This window comes from Lissotriton vulgaris, chromosome 9 (genome assembly GCF_964263255.1).
Source record: "Lissotriton vulgaris chromosome 9, aLisVul1.2, whole genome shotgun sequence".
NCBI classification, from domain to species: Eukaryota; Metazoa; Chordata; class Amphibia; order Caudata; family Salamandridae; genus Lissotriton; species Lissotriton vulgaris.
In genome coordinates this window covers 941,093,353-941,115,322 of record NC_141697.1, presented here as the reverse complement: position 1 = coordinate 941,115,322, position 21,970 = coordinate 941,093,353, and the positions used below count along the sequence as shown (strand labels likewise).

Sequence of the window (21,970 nt, the reverse complement as noted above, 5' to 3'; positions counted from 1 at the left end):
AGGTTATCGCACCTGCTACCTGTGTGTCATGTTATAATGCCTCATGGCTGAGCCACATTGATTATGTATTGGAAGTCTGACACGGCTGAAGAGCTGTACTATCTGCAATGGCGCACCTACTGTAATGTTGAATTGTTTTTAAAAAAAACAAATGCCAATAAACAGAGTTGACAAAAAATGAGTGTTAAAAGAAGCCTCAGTTGTGACTCCTAATGACAAATGATAAATGCAGCGCACATGCATTTCAGTCGTGAGCAAGAGGAGATAAAGCTATTTAAGTTGCTCTTCCTCGTTCCCAAGCCTCCTTGCGGAGAAACACTCTGCATGGTATGTCACTCCCCTCCGCACACCGTGACCTGACAGGCTCATCGACCCCTGGCATGATTCACTCAGCACTGCAGCAACCAGGCAGGCTTCTGAGGAGCGCAGGGATGCCGTCCGCTTTCATTCTGCCAGCTTTGCAGCAATGTCGGGGGCACAGCGTTAATGGGAATACTCTGGCGTCAGCTATAAGGGGAGATGGGGGTTGTGGGGGGTCTGCCACCACAAATACATTGTTAAAATTCATCTATTATCAGATTTCTTTTATAAAAAATGTCAAACATGCAGATTTAAAAGAAAAAAGGTGTAAATGTGTAATGAGCAATTTAAATATTTTTTTCGTGGTTTAGGAACTCGTTCTAAACAAAGTAGTGGTTTGGGATTGTTCGTTGTTTAGCCATCATGGTTAAGGAATTCGTGGTTTAGGCAGTAGTTTTTAATTATACATCCATTTATTTGACCCACATAACATCTGCAGGAGGTGCCTTGGCTCAAACCATGGCTCCACTGCCTGTGACTCCTGTTCATGAATATCCGAAGGGCTTTAGTGGAGCAGGAGTACAAACCTTTTTGGTCCAAGGCCTCCAGTGACATGCAGATGTGTTCTCCTTCAGGTTAAATTTCCTGATGGAGAATGATCTCTCAAACTTCTTGGCACAAAAAAACACAAAAAGCACCATAGGAAGGAAAATTCCTTTTTCCTCAAGGAAACGTTCTTCCTGGGACAGTTACAACACTGTTAAGACACCAGGCTTGTCCTCAGAGCGGCTTCAGATGGTGAAAAAGGTCAAGTTGGAATTCCTGAATCCACCGGCCAACTAGAACGGTCGAGGCATCATCCAACTACAGGCCTCAACCCCTTTCTGGAAGTCAGTGCTTGCCGAAGTGCCACCCCCCGGTGTTCGGCACTGCCTATGATGCTGATGTATTCTACCCTCAAAGTCAGCTAGATTAAAATTAAAGAGCTAAGGCCAGTTCAGAAGACTAGCCTTTGCCACAGGACACACCCAGGGTCAATAGGTTTGACGAGATAGATCTAATCCATGCCCTTGCCATGCGGGAGAAGGACTGCAGCCCATAGAGAAGATGATGACTTTGAAGCTAATCTCCCCAAACCACCCTCCCCCCTTACGTCTCAGATGCTAGTCTTTAACTTGATTTACAAAGGTAAAAAGGGGACACCCCATTTGCCTTGGACCCTGCTTCAGAAGAAGTCTTTGTTCACCCTGGTATTATGAAAAGCAGCAGAACCATTAGAAACACCCCTATAGATCCACTCCTACCTTAAAGGAGTGGCACATCTATTGGACGCCATAACTAACATGGTGTGGCTCACTGGTTAGAGGCGGCAGACCCGGGAGCAGAAGTCGGCCGGGACCAGGGTTCAATTCCCGACGCGGCAGGGTCCTGGACTTGGGTCAGCGGACTCGATAATTCTCGCTTCGGTGCCTACTCTAATCAGGGGTTCCACTCGGCAACTCTGGGCATTAGCTTGCCTAATCTCCACGACGGCCCCATCAACGCCGGGGACTCCCAGCAGGGACCATCCCACAGGGAAAGCCAGGACGGGTTCCCCAGCGTTATACAGCGCCAGGAAACCTAAGGGTAGCAGTGCGCTTTACAAGCTCAAACATTAATAAATTAACATCAGCACTAAGAATTGTCGTCCTCTGGCTCCTGTTCTCAATGCCCCCTCTGATTAAACACCTCCTTAAGCCACAATAATCCAGTGGTGTAGAGTGTGGGGGAAACATTGGAGGAGGGGTTGGAAGCTCAAACATTTTGCCATTGAATGAGATGCAATCACTGTGGATCATTCAGCTCATCTGCTAGTGCAAGGACCTATCCTATATTCAGGACCACCCACCTTCCACCAGGATGTGCTCTCTGGCACACACCTTGATTTTGGAGGCATAGGTTCTTGCCCTGCTAAACGAAGAGGACATGTGGGAAAGGCACACAAGATTAGACTTTTTTACGGTTCCTTGTCAAGAGGAATGGAGATGGGAGACCCATTCTGGGCGTTGGTCTCTTGAATCTGTTAATTCAGCAGGATAGGTTGATTGTAACATATGTATTCAAAAACACTGTAAAAGATATCTCAGCAGAGATAACAGTCAAAGCGATCAGTAACAGATTACTCTTCTGAGAAAAATGTCCCAAAAACAAAACTCATCCTATGGCAAACCAATTTTGGAGCAAGGATTACACCTTGAGGGCGAAACAAATTATAACTGCTATGAAAACGGACCATTAATGAGCAACACATTGAAACATTCGCTTCTATCGAGACTTTGACTAATAGACAGGATTCAGACCAGTAGGAGACATGGAATTAGCACTGATCGCTATAAGCAACAAATATTCTGACAGACTTGCTGCACGATTACTACTGGACCCCCCTCATTAGATTTTAACCATGTAAAGAACCAACTCATATAAAAGACATGGAAATGGATAAAGTCATACCTAAATGAAAGAATACAAAACATATCACTGCCTCCATTCACAGGAAATATAGTTGTTTTCCACAGGACAACAACTGCACCCCTTCTTTTCAAGATACACTAGACCCCACTATCTATGCTAATCAATTGCTTAAAAGTAGCTTTAAATGGCATACAGTTGACACTAAAAATGGAGAAAAACTAAACGTTAGACCTTGGGTCATCTGGACTTACAAAATACATGCAGGGAGTCAACATCTGGAGTTTACAAAAATCAACAAACTAAACCCTTCTAAAATGGAGATGTGAAAAACCTGACTCCACTAGCATGTACTTAATACTACTCTGTTGTGATGTAAAATCAAGTAAGGTTCAATAGCAGATAAAGCCAGTAACTTACTAACTCTCCTTGCCAACGTAATGGCAACTAGGAAAGCAACTTTTCACTGAAGATGCGGCAATGTAGCCTTATTAATACCATTGAAAGAAGGAGTCATGAATTTAGGGGGACATATTTAACTCCCACGGGGAGCAGGCCTTTTAATTGAAAGTCAAGTTTTTCTTTGGTCCTTCCCCAAAAATCTTGGATTACCGCAATTGGACCTTCAGTTTGGACCTTAATGATGAGCTGTTTTGGTGGCTAGATGCACTTTAATCATAGAAAATAAAGTTTTGAATGTGCCAAGTGCAATACATGAGGATTACATTTTCTTGGCAGGAACAAGGGTCATGTTTTTTGCTAGACACCAAATTAGAAATCTTTTCAACTTGAATGAATAAGAGATCCTGGTATATTGTCTTTTTTTACTTCCTCAAGAATTCGTATAGTCTAGTGAAAATGTAGGTGGCTATACTGAATGACATCAGGAGCAATGCTGCCTAATTCAAACATTGACTGTTGGCAGGAAAGATTTCCCCCCCCCAATCCTGGACAATATGTCGTGGTTGCAAGGTAGCTTCTTGTGAGGTTCAAGCAATGGGTAAAGTAGCTTTCGAAGCCACCATATCCTCAGTCATTCCAGAGCCATCAGAAACATGGTCGAGTTGAACCGTTTGAACTTGATTACTGACAGTATCAGTGGTATTTAAGGAAAAGCGTGTAGAAATTGGTTAGATCAAGACACTAAAAGAGAGTTTCCCCCTGATTGTGGGTCCCACAGTCCGGGTCCGAAGTTGGGGCATTTTGCTTATTAACAAATAGGTCTATTTGTGGATAACCCTATGTTTGAAGCCGGAGTCCTCGTCCAGCACTACTGTCACCAAATGTGAGACCCGGGACTCCTCACTCAACGTTAGGCCAAGTAAGGACAAAGATTTAGATAGCCCTGTTCACCACCTTAGTAGCTTGGCACAAGCAGCCAGGCCTATCTCCAAGGCACGAGTGTACAGTATGTGGAACCCAACCCACAGCAACCCCCCGGTGACACCACAAATGGACTCCACACAAGTTTGATAAAATGAGCATAAACTTTATATAAAAAGATATACAATCAGACCACACAAAACAAAAGCCAACATATAATAAAGGGTAATATCCGTTCCGACTGGCTGGTAGGTTCAAATCCCAACCACCGCTTTCAAAATGCTATGCTGGTCACAATGCTAGAATCACACATGTTGCAATGGACAAACAATAATGCACTGCGTAACGATACAATCCTTTGCAAGGTGAAGGAGAAATAATACAATGCATAACGAAACACCCCGGTACCTTGCAATGGGAGAAATAATGCAATGCGTACCGCTACAATCACGTACTGTGCAATAAAGGAATATTGCAATGCGTCACACCCCAATCACGTACTTTGCAATGAAGAAATAATGCAATGCACTACGCTACAATCATGTACTTTGCAATTAAGGAATAATGCAATGCCTAGCTACAATCATGTACTTTGCAATGAAGAAATAACGCAATGCGGGCCGCTACAATCCGGTACTTTGCAAGGGAGAAATAATGCAATGTGTAGCGCTACAATCGTGTACTTCGTAAGGCAGAAATAATGTCAGGCGTCATAAGACAGTCCGGCAGTTCGTTAGCAGCAATCTTGGCAATGTGTATTACGACAATTAGCCTCTTCGATAACAGTTGCCCCGTCACACGTATCAACGATAACAACGCACAGCTTCTCACTCTGGCCCCAGTACTGCCACTCCTTGGGTCAGCCTTGGCCCCAATCTGAGCCGAAGCAAAGGTTCAAGTCGCCAAAAGGACTAAGAGGCCGAGTAAGTGTCCCTCCGAGCCTGCACCCCGTCCAGGTAGTGATCCACGTTACCTGGGGCCGCGACCCCACTCTCCTCTCCTCCTTCAGCGAACTGGGCCTTCCGTTCAGAACTTTCTCAATGGGCCTCAGCGGCTAGGCCTGGCAGCTCAGCTCCTCCAGGGCTGCCGATCCGGGCCGCAACTGATAGGAAGGTCTCAGGCGGCCTCGGGACAGACGTCCGGGTGCACGTTCACCACAGCACACTCCAAGCCTCCTCGGCGACGAAGCCACACACAACGCGGATGGGACTTCACGTCAACTCCGAGTGCACGTTCACCAGGCACTCCTTTCTGTGGTCTCAGTTGGCACCCAGACACACACACACCACGCTGCAGACACTCACTTTCTTCCGGCGCACACGTTGATCAGTCTATCACCTCCACAGTCCCAGGTTGCACCAAAGCACGCACACTGCTTCACGGAGACTTACTCCAACTACGGTGCCCCGATATCCAGGCGCTCTTCACCAACGCCTTCGGCCGCACCCCAACACGCTCACAGTGTCTGAGCCTCACTTCTCCTCTGGTGCACTCTATGACCAGGTGCTCTTTACCAGTGCCTCCGGTGCACCCCGACACGCACCTTGCATGCCCGAGACTCACTCCACTTCCGATGCACACGTTGACCAGGCGCTCCTCACCAACGCCTCCTGTGCACCACAACACGCACCCTACGCGTTCGAGACTCCCTTCACCTCCAATGCACATGCTGACCAGGCGCTCATCACCAGTGCCTGCGGTGCACCACGACACGCACCCAGAGCGTCAGAGTCTCACTTCTCCTCCGATGCACACGTTGACCAGGTGCTCTTCACCAACGCCTCCTGTGCATCACGACACGCACCCAGAGCGTCCCAGTCTCACTTCTCCTCGTGTGTCCAAGATCACAGGGCACACCTTCCTAGAGTCTCAAGCTGTCACAACACATGCCCACCGCACCGCTTGAAACGTCTCCGGAAACTTTTATATTCCTGTGATTCCATACAGGGAGCCAACTCACCTCGGACCCTTGAGGTAACAAGACACAGCACAAAGCACAGTCTTCTTCAGGCAGGGGGACCCAACGCACGAAGCACAGTCCCAACAGCCTCTTCCTTGGTTAAAACAGCAAACTGCAGACCAGCCCCAGATCACGAAGCAAGGGTTGGTCCTTCCCAGCAGTCTCTTCAGTTGTTCCTTCCTTAGCAGAGGTTCCTCTGGACCACAAAATGGGTCCAAGCCTTTTCAGTCTCAATCCATTTCTATTCCATTCCAATGTTCAGGTGTCTCAGCTCTCATAGTTATACCCCTAAATGTCTTTGAAGTTCGTTGTGCTCAGGGGTCCCTGACCCCTGCCTAAATCCGTTCTGGGTGTCTCCCTCCCAGTGTCACCTTTCTCCCTTTGATACTGGGGGTCTGGATCCTTAATCACTCAGCATGAGACGGGTCAATTGTGTTATAGCAGCAACCCAGGCCTCTTCACTTCCCGGGGCTTCTCCTCTCCAGATGCAGGTCAGCCTGGTGCCATCTCAACCCCTCCCTGGGTCAAGACCTCCCCCAGCTCCTCTCACCTCTCAGATCCAGACAGTCAATCCACATTCAGCAGAGACACACAGAAATGCTTAAAGCACAAACCTCAGCCACTTTCTAAAGGAGTGGTTTCTGAACACACAGTGACAGAACCACTTTCATAGAAAGATGTGTTATGACACTGAGTTCATACATACTAAACTTCACCTCTCCATTTTAAACTTATAGGAAACTAAGCTAACCAGTGAAAAACGAAATTGAGTGTTTTTCACTGTCAGGACATAGCACACACCTCAGTATATGTACTGCCTTTTACTTACACTGCACCCTGCCCAGGGGTTACCCGGGACCTACCACAGGAGTGCCCACAGTGTATGCAAAATGGGAAGTAACTTAGCAAACTGTGCGCAGGCCCTACACTGCAGGCCTGAGTTCCCTGCTCCACGCACCTTTGCATTACTAGCCCTGGCACACACAGTGCACATCACTAGGGACTTTACTAGTAAGGCAAACATACCAATCATGGCCAACCAATTACCATTACACTTTACACAGGGAACACTTGTACTTTGACACTGATCACCAGTGGCAAAGTACCCAAAGCATCTAAATTGGCAATTCTACGTCAGGAAAACGGTGTAGGGGGAAAGCAAAAAGTTTAGGGAACTTTAGTCAAAAAGGCCTAGGGGGACATGCATCATTGCAAATTGCATTCGCAAATGGTGCGATTCGCAAAAATCGTCTGTTTGCGAATGCAATTTGAATTTTTGGGATGCATTATAATTTTTGTTATTTTCGCAATTTAACAAATCGCAAAATCGCGATTACTTAAATTGCGATTGCATTTAAGGAATCTCAAATTGAGATTCCTTAAATGCAATGCATCAAATGAAAAATATTCGCGATTTCGCTAATAGGGGGAGCAAATTACCATGAAGTTGACCTTCATGGTAATTTGCAAAAACTTTGAAAAATGCACTTTTGTGCATTTTTCAAAGTTTCATGTTGCGCGCACACATGCCCTAAGGGCATGTGTGTGCGCAACATATGTGCGCAGATCAATTTCAGGGGTGCAACAGGGTGTCCTTTGGACTCCCCTGCACCCTTGACATTGCATTCTCAATTTGCGATTCTCTAATTGAGAATCGCAAATTGAGAATGTCTTCCCATTCATTATTATGGGCCTCTAGGCCCATAGGAATGAATGGGGAGCTATTCCTTAATTGCGATTCGCAATTTGCGAGTCGCAATTAAGGAATTTTAAGAAATCGCAACTTATTTAGCAATTTCTTCATGCATAGCCATTTGCGATTCCTTATTAGCGAATCCTTATTTTTTGCTAATAAGGAATCGCAAATGGCAATGTTGATGCATGTGGGCCCAAGTCCTACACCCACTCTTGAAAGACTGAATTTAGTAGGTCTTTATCGAGCTCCCACTCATGATTTACGTAGAAACATCTGCTGAGTAGGTCCATCTGTTGGTTTTGCCGACCTGGCAGGTGAACAGCTTAAAGGGACAAATTATTTGCTAGTAACCAATGTCAAATGGCTTGGGCTTCTAATGATAGAGGTATTGTTTTTGTTTCGATCCTCCCTGCTTTTTAAATAGCACATGGTGGTGATATTGTCAGTCTGTATCAGAACTGTGATGATGGTTAAAGCTGGGAGGAAAGCCTTGGGAACTGTCTTTAGCTCGAGGATGTTGATTGGGTACAGTTGTTATTTATGAGATCATGACCCTGAATTGTAATACCGTTGAGATGTGCTCCACGTCCAGTGAAGGAAGTGTCGGTCACATTGGCCTGATTAGGTAGGTCTTGATGAAAAGAGCAAGCTTATTTTGTCTTCCCAATAGCCGTGGTGTTTGACCAATAGTCTTCCAAGCATGTTGCAGTGGTCTCTTGCGGAGAGGAGCAGTGGGAACTAAAAAAAAATGCAAGAGGCCAAGGATCCTAGGAAAGAGGAGATTTGTCTCACTGATGGATTTCTAATGTGCATTCATTAGAGACATTTCTGAGAAATGGCACACACTCTGTCAGTCGAAGGAAACACCTCTGCTGTAATGGTGATGCAGGTCACAATAGGGATATCTCTGCGCTCGAACCCCAGCATAACCTGGTAGTGACTGGTATGGCAGAGATTGATAAAAGTAATAGGGGGAGCCGGATAGAGATCCAAGCGACTGCTTCTTTTCAGTATCGGAAGGGGCTGAATGGTCAGAGGATGGCTTAAGCTCCTCATCTGAGGCAAGCAATATAGAGACAGACCCAGAAGAAGGTGAAAAGGCACAATTCCTCACTGCCAAAAAGTTAAGTCATCGAACAAATGCACAACGTCGGGATAGAAAAGACCTCAAATGGGATTACACATCTGGAACTCAGCTGGCAGGCTCCTCAACCGGGGCGATTTCCACCGAGGCCAGTTCGGTCCCTCCAACGCTAGAAGCTATGTACCAAGCAATATTGATGCACAGGGACGAGACTCGTCAGGACAGCCGGAAAGCCCACTCTGCAATGCGCAAGATGCAAGGGGTAGTTAGGAAACTATCTAAATCATGTATCAATATAGGGGAAAGAATGACAGATCTTGGGGCAAGAATTGTTACCGCAGAGGCAGATCTGTCAGGAACCACAACCCAGACCGAAGCGCACAAATATCAAATTAAAGATATTCAGTGGAAGCTGGAGGACCACAGAAAATCGACAGAGGAGGAACAATTTAAGGGTGCTAGGGATTCCGGAAGAAGTGGAAGGGCCCGATCCCCAGGCATACATAGTCGAGTTGCTAAAGTCTTCTTTCCCAGAACTGTCAGAGTGGAACAGGGCATTTGAAATACAGAGAGCTCATCATACTCCCTTTGAGCCTAGATATCAGATGAAAGAAGGAGCTAAACCCAGAGCTATTCTTGCATATTTTGGCAACTTTTTGCTTCACCAAGCAATATCGGAGAAGGCCAGACCTGAATCCAAAAGATCAAGCGGCGAGGTCTCGTTCTTTGTGCGGCCAGACTTTTGTCACACCACGGTGGAGAGACGCTGGAGATTAAGACAGATGATAAAGCCCTTCCAGGATAAAAATATCCAAATTTACCTGATTGACCCTCATGAAGCCCTTTCAACTGCGCTGGGTTAAACGCGTTACTACACGTCTGAGATTAAAGCAAAATAATTTCTTGATGGTCTGGACAAATAAAGCTAAATAAGTTTGATATATGTGTATGTAAAGAATTAGAGTTAAAAAACATATATACAGGTGTTGGGACCAATAGTCTTCTAAGCAGGTTGTAGTGGTCTCATGAGGAGATGAGCATTGGGAACTAAAAAAAATGCAAGAGGCCAAGGATCCTAGGAAAGAGGAGATTTGTCTCACTGATGGATTTCTAATGTGCATTCATTAGTGACATTTCTGAGAAAAGGCACACACTCTGGCAGTCGAAGGAAACACCTCCGCTGTAATGGTGTTGAGAGATGCCACTAGGCAATCCAGGATTTGAACTGAAAATGTGGTTGATTTTTCTAGAATCACATTCTAGAAAGACAGTTTGGGTCAAAATCATTTTGTACTTTGTATGAAGGAAGCAACTACTGGCATGCATTTGGAAAAGGTTTTTAGTGCTAGTTTAAAGCTGAATGTCAATACCTTGCATTGGTAGTGAATTTTGTCAACTAGGAGTGGCAACATATCCTGTGTTTCTTCTCTTTTGGGAAGTGGAAATAAGCACCTTGAAGATCCACAGAGCATATGCAGTCTCCTTTCATGGATTGCGGATACATTTGATGTAGTGCAAGCATCCTGAATTTCACCATTATAATGTATTTGTTGGCTTGCCTCAGGTCGAATATGGGTCCCATTTCTTTCTTTGGGCCTTTATTGGGAAACAAAAAATTATGGGCCAGCTGTAAGACCTTTCAGTTTAGCGAGTCGCAAATTTTTCAGAATGCGACTAGCTGAACTGAATGTCCAACAGTGTCTCAAACACTGTTTACGATTACCAATGGGGTTGCAAATTGCATGCCTCATCAATATTCATGAGACAAGCGCACTTTGCGACCACATTGGGAATGGCTAGCACTCACAGGGATGGTGGCCTGCTGGGGTCAGCAGACCACCATGTCTGTGGCTGCTTTTTCAATGATGCAGTTTTTTTTTTTAAATGCAGCCTGTTTTCCTTAAAGGAAAACAGGATGAATTTAAAAACGAAAAATGAAACTTTTCAGGTTTTTTTTTTTTTAAGGGCAGGCAGTGTCCTTGGGACCACTGCCTGCTCTTAATATTTACACACCTGTTCACAAAGCAGAAGGGGTCCCCTGGGGACCCCTTACTGTTTGTGAATGGTTTGTGAATGGTTTACCACCTACTTGAAGTAGGTGGCAAACTGCGAGTGTTTTGCGACCGCAAATGCGGTTGCAAAACCATGGTACATGCCATTTGCACTCGCTATTAGGAAGGGGCGCCCTTGACACGCCCCTTCCTAATAGCGAGTCGCAAACTATATTTTGCGATTCGCTAATAGGTAAGCAACTCGCAAAATATGGTTTGAACATCAATTTTGCGGTTGTAAACGGGCCAAATTCACGCTTGCGACCATAAAAAAAAAAAAAAAAAAAAAATCTGACATCTGAACCTATCTTTAATAAATAAATTTCCCTCTTTGTGAGAAAGGGACAGGTTCTATTTCTTGTTTTTGAAGTATTGATGTTACTTCCACCCGAAGATGAAGCAGATGATGTGTTGCTTGTTTCGGTGCAATTGTGGCGGACACTTGAACTGTATTTTGGAACCTCTCTGAATGATTTATAAGATGTATTTGCCAGTCATAATGCGTTTCCATTCACTACCTGATACACTACCTGCCAGCGGAGTAGCGAACATAGAACATGGAGTGTTCTGCTCATTGTTTTGTGTGAGCGTGATTTCTCTGGAGTGGAATCCCTGTGGCAGCTGTTGTGTACCACAAGTTTGAAAGAAATGAAAACACTTGTTTCTCTAGCCCCAAAGCTTTAAGGGTTTCAGATTCCCTTTTTACTCTTTTCAGCATAAGCACAGAAGAGTACAGGACCTGAAAAAGGCAATTTCAATATTTGTAATTGCATCGTACTGTAGAGATGTTAGACAAAGCCATTATACTGGTCATAAAGCAATGCCATGCCAGAAGGTTGACACTACTAGGAGAACGGTATCCATGACTGTGCTTATGACTTGATTGCAGACAATCAGCCGATCAATTAAAACTTTGAGGAACTCTCCTCTTCTGCTTCTTGGTAGGTCATCTGCGAAAGTGAACAGGTATTTCTATAGTGCACTGTCATAACTGCTAAGAGGAACAGTCAGTAGCGGATTTGAGGGTTATGGCTGTCTATCCTCGGACTTTGAGCTACAGCATCCATCTTTTTGCTTTCTCTTTCTGATGGCACTGATGTCTCTGGTGCTGATGGTTGCTTTTAACACACTACAGAAACTATGACCAAGTCCAGGCTTGGTTACTGGCAAAGAAATACAAGATCTTGTTGAGCTGGCTTGTATTTCTTGAACAAATGCAGAATGGCCGATTCTAAAGTGGCTGATGTTCAAAAATGTAAATTCGATGAGCTTTGTGAAGCTTGGGACTAGTGCTAAAATTGGTTTCTGTGAAACTCTGGGTTGCAATGTCTTCATTATTACCAATACAGAAACGTGAGGGATCTCTTGCTGTATGCTGGGCTTTGCTGCACCTCTTTAAAGTATATCCTGGAATATTAGAATATTATCCACTGGGGATAATGCGAAGAGAGGCTGTAGATTGTGATGGTGTATAGGAATTGTCTATAGAATGGACTCTTGATGTGCTTGGAGAGGTGGAAGAACTTCTCGGCTTACATCTGTATGGAGTTTGTGATGGAAGAGGCGCTGCGGGTTCTGTCAATCTTGTTACCCTTGTAACTTCCATTGGCATAGCTGGCTGTGGCATTGTTGGTGCCGGAGGAGTAATGACACTTTGTGATACCAGAGTGTCAGGAAGACTTAGTAGAGCCAGTTTCTGTAAAGTTACTTGCAATGGGTCCTCTGCACGTATGACATATAATGGTCTTGGTGGTAAAAAAGGTTTGGTTACAGAAATAACTGCATCAGAGGGTGTAAAATATAGGGTATGTATTGAGCCTGAAGAGGGCGTCTATGTCGGAGTTGTCGCCAAAGGTTGGTGATGTAATGGAGTTATGACCGGTCCTTTCACCAGCATGGTAACTGTCGCCATTGCATGAATCGGTCTCAATGTCTGTGAACTGGTACCATTGATGTGGCGATTGGTACCAGAGTTGTCAGCGTCAACAAGGCTGGAACAGTAGAGCATCTTGGCAGTGAACGCATTTGGACCGATGGCTCAGACCTCCACCTATGCTCTCCAGATATTTTGGAGAGTCTCAAGTGATAGTAGTGATGCTTCCGATGTTTCTATCCTCATACTTCTCAGCAACAATTCTGCTTGTGTGTGATTCCCCTCATTCTAAGCTTTTAACTACCCACAAACAGCATACAGTACATCCCATTTTTCCCTATATAGATTCAAATGCAACCAACAGGCTTTCAGTCAAACACTAGCAGGGCCCTTAGGAATTCAAAAGTTGAACAGCTCCAGTGACCCCCGAAGAAACTAAGCACAGCACAAGTGACACGGAGTAAATATTTATTCAACAATGCAAAGCCCATAAGGACTTAGAAGGGATATGGAAAAAGATATACAAACAATTTAAACAATTAGTATTTACTATGTCTTGTTTTATCCAAGGGCCTGATTACACTCTTCGCAGATGAATACTCCGTCACAAACGGGACGGATATCCCGTCCTCCAAATTACAAGTTCCATAGGATATAATGGAATTGTAATTTGGTGGACAGGATTTCCATCACATTTATGACGGAGTAACCCCGTCTACCAAGGTCGTAATCGGGCCCTACATTTTTAACCCAACACCGCCTCTTAGATTAATCCTCGGCTCTGCTACTTTTGGAGAGGAGTGTAAAGGGAGTGACTCAAATATCCAAAGAAAGTGTAACAGTATCTGTGTTTCTTGGGCCCAAACTGTAAACAACAGCATCAGCCCAAGGTACTCCCCGGTAACCTCTGACTGCTCAGGACACACAGAACATGCTTCAAGGGTACCTAAACTTTCCGCTTCGAACCCTTGTTGACTGGGTTGTGTGTTTGAGTTACTTGGATCTTTGGAACATTCTACCAGATTAGTTGCAACTTGGGTTGAACAACCCTTCAACTAAGAAACCACAATTACATTTAGCACAAGTAACAGAAAGGCCCAATTGTTCTGCAAAAGATCTTTAAGCGTGTAACTGCCAAATCAAAACCACAGCTCAATTCATCTCAGTCACCAATGAACAGCAATTGCAGTTTGACAATATAAGGGGCACAAAATGGACGCAATTAGGCGAATTTTAATAAAACAAGTGTAATACAGAGGGAATGGGGGTTTGTTAAGAGTGGGGAGGGAGCAATGCTACTGTGATTTTTTCCAGTGCAATGGAAACAGGTGGCTTAGAAGGGTCTGGCACTGTTCAACACAACTTCCTTTAAAAGTACCAAAGCTGTGTGTGTAATTTCAATGGTGTTGCTGACAAACTAATTCAATCCACAGCTGTTTAAAAATCACAAACTAAAGTTATGACTGGTATAATGGGAATCGGTTCCAGAGTGCTAGTCCAATGGCTTCATCTGCAAGCAAATAACCTAAAGCAGGACAGCCAGAATATCCCTGCATCCTTTACCTCTCCAGGCAGAAAAAATACAATATGGACAGTGCAATGATAACATTCTTAATCAATGGGATCAATTTGACGTCTTAGAATACACCTACTTCTTCAATGACACGCAGTAGACTGCCAGCTGCTCCACAGAGGACTGGCCGATGCCCATATCGCGTACCATTTCCTCCACCTCTGTACGTTGGCCCTGGAGCAGTAACTCGAGGCTAAAATACAAAAATCATTCAGATTTTAATGTAAAATTACTGAAGGAACAGAGTTTTTCTGCCGGGCCATGTGTGGCAGCAGAGATGATGTAGTCAGGAAAGTGTATTTGAAGTACTTTTTGAGGAACGCTGGCCGGGTTCCCCTTCGTCAAATGCAATATTTTTTTAATATATCACTCCACTGCTTTGCATGGCAATCTGACTACCCGTTACAACTGGCAAGAAACAGGCCCAGTGCTGTACGAGAAATTGACCATGAATATTTGGATCCTGAAGGTTTTCTCTCTTCTTCACCCAATTATCACTCCCACAATCTCTAGAAGATGCAGTAGTCTTTCAAACATGAGCTGGGTACTTATCTATCAAGTACAGTCACTCATTACTAAAACTCAGGGTCTTTCAGCCTCTATATATCATTGCAGCAACAAAAAAAACTATCAATGATGCGAGGGGGTGCAGAAGACAACAGAATTTACACAGAGCTTGTTGTCGGTGACAAGCTGTGGCAATGAAACACTACAAACCACACCTCTCCATCGTTTTCATTTTGCTTCTCAGCCGGCGGGCCTCCTCTTTTGCTGCCTTGGTCTCGTCCTGCTGCTTCTCCAGGAATTTCATTTGCTTCTAGAAGGAAAAAAGCAGAAACTTTGTAAAGTTAGGACTAATTAGAAACGCCAGCAAAGCAGGAGCTTATGAAGGACTAGAAATTAAACATTCCAAACAGCAAGCAAACAGATTAGCGACATACCAATCAATAGGATGTTCAGTAAACCTCACATCTAAATGCCCCGCATATACAAGCAAGAGTCCACACTGCAGGGAAATAATAAACAACTCCATATTAAAATTAATCAGTGTGGAACAGACTAAATTCGGGGACAAAACTAACCACCATTTTCAACGGACACAAAACATTAGTGGTCATTCTGGTGTTTGTCCCAATCCATTTGACATTATTTGTAGTCTGCCATAGCTGTTGAACTGTTTCTCACTAATTACAATCTCAGTGACAACAGGATGGCAGCTCAGGTAGTTTCAGGCGGTCACCAGAGGAGGTTTAAATATTTTCCAACAAGTAGGCATACTTACACTAATTTCCTACCTGCAACTACTACTTGTGCACAATGGCCCGCATGCGCTGTCTGAAAATTTGTTCTACCAATTCCGACAACAGTTTTCTCTACAGATGAGAGAAGAAAGAAGCAGAAAATGGCAGATCAGGCAGAGCAAGGTGCCCTACCAGCCCAGATCATAGTAACTTAATTCAAATGTTTTCAGCTCACTGAAAAGAGGCAACCTAGTCTGGTGTAGCACTGACAAATCGAGATTTGGAAAATTGACAAACTGTAGCAAGATAGGAAACAGTGTTCAGTTGTCGAATGTCGATGTTGCATGAAAAAGAAAAAAAAACACATTTATGTGAATATGAATTGGACTTAATATATAAAACTCTTTGCTAAAAGATCGGTTTCCCATTCGCTTGTTTGCGACCTTGTGAAGTCTGAAAGGCTTATATTAAATAACACCTAACTAACTTCTGGAGATATTGTAAAACACATTAATTTTGGCCTTTTCCTACACTTTGTCTCTCTTGCCTTTCTGATAATTTTTAATTAGAAATGTCCCTAGCTCATGTACTTCATGGATTGGCAACTGCCTAACATGTAGGTCTTCGAATTCATTACAGGATGTTTTGCACAACATTCGAGATGTTTTAGAGAAACTGAAAATTAGCATTTCTGCAAGCGTTATTTTTCTTTTAGCGCCGAGACAGTAGTTTTCTGGTAAAACTGTGATAAAACCGATTTGCATTTTCTTGCAAATCAGGTACCATCTTTCATTTAATAGCACACGTGTACATCTTAACCCTGTATTCTAAGTTTCCTCTTGAATCTATGATCAAACTTTATTTTGGATTAACAGTTGTAATATGGCTAAAGCAAAATTTTGACTTCAGTGAAAATAATTCGTTTATTTCTTTTGGTACAACCAATCCCATGCACTATCACTCATTTCAGGTCCCTCGTTTCAATGACAGAGATTGAATGATATCCGTATTTAGAGCCCGCAGTTTTTCCTACTGATAAATCCAACCAGGAATTATGACAGTTTGTGATGAATTGCTGTTTTCAGGCTCCATGTAAAAATGAATACGCTGTTATTTGATGGTTTATTTTGTGATGGGTTTGCTGTGAATACCACTAAATACTGTGAATTATTACTCTACTGGGATAATGCCACTTGTAATAGGTTTTCAATACTTTAGATTGTATGGCCGAGATGTCAGGATCTATGGAATGCAAGATATACATGTGAAATACTAATAAGCATATAAAAAAAAGTAATCAGATCAGTGACTTGCTTAACAATATTCAGAAACCTTTTGAGTAACAACATGAGATAGGATAGTCTGGGTTACGGGATTCAAGTGTAAGGCAATACTGCCTCAAAACGTTGTAAAAAAGATTAGAACAAAAAATATACACAAGGGACAACTGTCTAACAGTCCCAAGCCAGATGTCACCAGAAATATCAAGGGGTCCTTCTAGGTCGGTTAAGGCTTTCTGGTACATCAGTTAGGAGGATGAAGGTCAACATTTCCACTCCGGACGTGATCAGGGAGGAGACCGGAAAGGAATTACTTATTCTTAGAGTGGTGTGTGAGACTAACATCTTGCTAACACTTTAGACAATATTTGTATTCAAATTAAATGAACTGACTTCCATTTGGATTACCTTGAGTGTGGCGCACAGCATTCCTGTATCTGCGATCTCCTTCTGTAGGCTATGGATCATGGCATTCCGAACATCAAGAGTTTCCCTTAGCATGTCCACAATGGACTGGCAATCCCGCTTCTCCTTTTCTGAAAAAAAAGGCAAGACAAGAAAAAACAAAAATAGAAAGAAGAGAAAACTTTACATGAGTGAAATATATTTGGGCTGCAGCAGGTATTGTGCGATTTCAGCTTGGCCCAAGGCGGACCTGAAGACTAACTAATAAGAAAAATAGCTGGTAGGTTTACTAGTTTCACTGAACAAATACCACCCACACACATTGCCTGTTTATGAAGCTCAATGAGACTTAATAAACAAAAAGCTAAATCTAATGTACTTGCAGGTCCTACATTTGCAAAATCTGCAAACATTGTTAAGTTTCCAGCAAATAAAAACCCCATCCTCACACTTCTGTCTTCCCAACTAGACTCATTCTCCTTGCTTCTAGAGGGTCTTGCTACCCAAGCACACTACAATATTCAATATGCATTCAACTTGCGGATGCGCCATTAAGCTCTCTTAATGCTAGGTATCTTTTCTTGCTCAAATCCTACATCACTATTAGAGTCTCACTTCACAACCCAATTATGTTTTCACAGCTCTACACCTTTGCTATCTGATCAGCATCAGCCTCCCCCCATTTTTTTCCTTCTCCAGCCTTTGGATATCTCCAATCTTTGTTGCAGCTCCAAGATCTGAATGATTCACCCATGTTCGTGCCTGAGGTACTTCTGGTGCCGGATCTCTAACATCTGGAGTGCTCACGATAATGTGATAAAGCTGCATCTACCTTCTCCTGTCATTCTTAAAGAACACATGTGTGCGTCTATTTTAGAACTTGGCTCTTCAATATGTTCATTTTCTAATTTTGTTTCACGTTATGTACTCTATTCCTTTGAAAAGAAGCACAATACATGGGCAAAAGCCCTTCATAAAATCAATAATGTCTAATGAATAAGTGGAGTCCTATCTGGGACAATGCAGGTGAACGACATGTAGCAACCCGAGCTGTTGGGGTCTGTTTACTTAAAAAGGTTAATTGGAAATGAAGCTCATTCTGGTGTGGCTTATTTCATTATATGGTTCAAGGGATTTTATTTGACTGGAAGGGACGCCTCTCTTGTGGGTGCCTTGTGCATGCAATGGTGCACAACAAACGGCTGTGCCACCCTCATGTGGCCCCCCAAGACCACTACTACAGTACTACAGGAAAGAGGTTAAAAAGTAATCTTTTGAACAACGATCAACACCAACACTACTGAACAGCAGTGCAGTTCTACTATTGTTGAGTCTTCAGTTGGGGCTGATCTACACTGATCGTTTGTGAAGGGAGCCACAACAGACACAGGTTGGACAGGTCTCGAGGAGGATTTTTATCACTTTTTTTAAAATAAAAGAATGTAATTATTGTTAAACATTTCGTCTCTACAAACATGTTAAATATTTGACAATTTAAAAAATAACATTCAATAAAATACATTTGATTAAGACAGCAAACCTCAGGCTGTTATACAGATTTAAAATGAAATGCATTTAAATTATTTGCTGATAGGACAGAAAAATGAGGCCACTGTCAATGCAACTCTCCAGGAGTGTAGCAATAAATAATAATCATAAGCACCCCTTGTGCAAACTGGACTCCTTATTCATGGATTTAAGGTGTTTCTTCCTTTCTACAAGAAGTGATTAACAAACTAAGTGTGTTAAATTGTGTGGTGCACGACCCTGGCTTTCATCAATGGAACCACCCCGACCACCTATTCGACTTATAATGGGGCACCATAAATACCCATGTTAACACTTTCGGGACCGCAGAGTGAGATTAGCCAAAAACCATCGGTACTAAGCTACCCTATGCTTTAAACATGAGCTTATTTAAGTTAGCAGGTGACTTTTTATTTGCAACATACACATTTTATGAGAAATGATTTGTCCAAAGAATGCTTCCTAAGCTCTGCCGAAATGCCAAACACTAGATCTTGATGCATACTTACAGGCAAACACTATTTTAATTGCCTGTCTCCTTGTGTGTGCAAAACACTATCACTCTTAAACAACTTCTATAGAGGAGTTTAATTAGAAGGCCATTAGGCTGCTTCTACCCCAACAGACCACCTTTCATGGACCACTGTTAAAAATGAGCACTCATGCTCTTGAGAACTCTTGTGCTGCTGAAGCCGAAACGGTGACAACCCAATTTACGGAGGTTAAGACGATGAGGCATGGTGGCATCTTCAGTAGTTACAACTAGCTAGTGCAGAGGCATCCACTGCCCTCTGTTGCCTACCCTGCATGGTACAGGGTATTGCTGGTAGGGTGAGCTGCTGAAGCACAAGTTACTTACCTTCGGTAACGATATATCTGTAAGAAACATTAGTTCGTTCTAGATTCCTTACCTTAGAATTATCCCCAGGCATCAGAGTGGACCAGAAAGATTTTGTGTCAGCAATACCTCTGCGCGTCGGAAGTTGGCGTCGGTCGGCTCAGAGTCCGTCACAGTGATGATGTCGCAGTAGCTACTTAGACGCCGCCCTCGCGCGTGACGTCAGTTCTGTTCACACGACTTTTCGTGCCAGAAACGCAGAGCCATGCAAGACACTGACCATTGGTGCGCAAAACTAGGGCCATGAAAGGATGTTCTTAACCCTAGAAATCAGTTCCCAGAACAGGGAGGATGGGTGGGGCGGTAAGGAATCTATAACTAAGTAATAGATCATTACCGAAGGTAAGTAACTTGTGCATCTGACAGAAACGCGTTAATTATAGATTCCTAACCTTAGAATAGATACCCCAGCAATACCAACCCCAGTGGAGGGTCTGCGAACCAAGATCACACCAGAAAGTCTTGGAGAACAGAACAGCCAAAGAAGCCGTCTCTCCGGACTTGGCTGTCCAAACAGTAGTGTTTGGTGAACGTGTGTAGCGATGCCCATGTGGCTGCCTGACAGATGTCATTCAGAGGCACTCCCCTTCACAAGGCAGTAGTGGCTGCAGTCGCCCTGGTGAAGTGAGCGCGTAGCCCGATCGGAGGCTCCATTTTAGCTAGAATGTGACAAGCCTTAATACACAACACGATCCATTGAGAAATGGTGCGTTTGTGTACGGCCCCTTCTTTGCGCCCACGTAACCAGCAAAAAGTTGATCATCCACCCGGAACGGTCGTGTGCGATCCAGATAGAAGGAAAGCGCACATTTTGGGTCCAGCCGGTGGAGCCTCCCTTCTTCCTTTGAAGGATGCAGAGGCGGAAAGAAGGTGGGCATAATAATGGTCTGCCCGATGTAAAAGGCAGTGACCACCTTAGAAAGTAAGTAAGGATGGGTCCGGAGAACCACCTGGTCCGGATGAACAGAAAGGAAAGGAGGTTTTGAAGAAAGAGCCTGGTGCTACTCACTCTTCTAGCAGAAGCAATGGCTACCGGGAAAGCAGTTTTAAGAGTCAGCGGGCGTAAAGGACAATTACGCAGTGGCTCAAAGGGAGAACACATGAGATAGGTTACAACAAGGTTCAAGTCCCACAGAGGCATAACGAAGAGGATTGGAAGAAACAGATGCGTTAAGCCTTTGAGGAAATGGTTAACTACCGGGGAATTGAAATGGAAGGCTGATCTGGCAACCGAAGGAAGGCAGCGATGGCTGAAAGATAGCCCTTGATAGAGCCCAGAGCAGAGTTCTGCTGGGCTAAAGAGAGAAGAAACAAGAGTACTTCAGAAGAGGGGCAGAAAGGGGACCCACAGCCTTTGCTATGCACCATGCCACAAATTTGTTCCACCTACAAGCATATACCGTCTTAGTGGAGGGACACCTGGCTGCCAAGATTACATCATAGACTTAGTGAGGCAGGTCGAAAGACGTCAACTGCCGCCGCTCAATCTCCACGCAAGCAGGTGCAGACTGGACAGGTTCGGGTGGAGAACCATCCCCTGCTGCTGCAACAGAAGATCCTCCTGAAGAGGCAGTCTGATCGGAGGATCGATGTCCATGTTGAGCAGCTCGGGATACCAGGCTTCGTGCCCAATCCAGAGCCACAAGAATTACTTGGGCCCGGCCATGCCTAAACTTCTTCATCACTGGGCAGAAGTGGTATAGGCGGAAAGGCGTGCAACAGACCGCAACTCTACTCGCGGCGAAAAGTGTCGCCGAGCTAGTGCCGCCTTGGAAATTCCAACGCGCAGAATTGCGGACATTGTGCGTTCTCTCAGTGGCGAATAGATCTAACCAAGGCTCTCCCCACTGTTGAAAGAGACCTTGCACCACCTCAGAGTGAAGACGCCATTTGTGATCCATCATGCACCTGCGGCTGAATTGGTCAGCATTGGCGTTCAGAGAAGCAGCCAGATGTTAAACCACCAAGGAAATGCCCTGATGGTCCAGCCATGTCCAGAGGCGGAGGGCCTCCTGACATAGGGTCCACGACCCCAACCCGCCCTGTTTGTTGCAATACCACATGGCGTGGGGTTGTCCATGAACACCTGCACCACTCTTCCCCGGACAGAGGGAAGTAATGCCTTTAGTGCAAAATGAATCGCCTGGAGCTCCAGAAGGTTGGTGTGAAGCCCAGACTCCACCTGAGACCAGAGGCCTCTGATCTCCGCCTCTCCCACGTGGCCGCCCCATCCCAGAAGGGAAGCATCCATCACCACAGTGTGGTCTGGTTGGAGAAAGGAGAGGTAGGGATCTGCCATTGACCCAATCCT

General features: G+C 44.2%; 1 protein-coding gene across 1 annotated transcript in view; it reads right to left on the bottom strand.

The window, feature by feature from the left end:
• TRAIP (TRAF interacting protein) overlaps positions 1-21,970 on the bottom strand; it is a 241,531-nt gene that overhangs the window by 86,334 nt on the left and 133,227 nt on the right. Inside the window, exons 5-7 of the mRNA XM_086936803.1 lie at positions 17,238-17,365; positions 15,031-15,125; positions 14,388-14,501 (exon numbers count right to left, since the gene is read on the bottom strand). Of these exons, the coding sequence (XP_086792929.1) occupies positions 14,388-14,501; positions 15,031-15,125; positions 17,238-17,365 (337 nt within the window). The remainder of the gene's footprint in view (positions 1-14,387; positions 14,502-15,030; positions 15,126-17,237; positions 17,366-21,970) is intronic.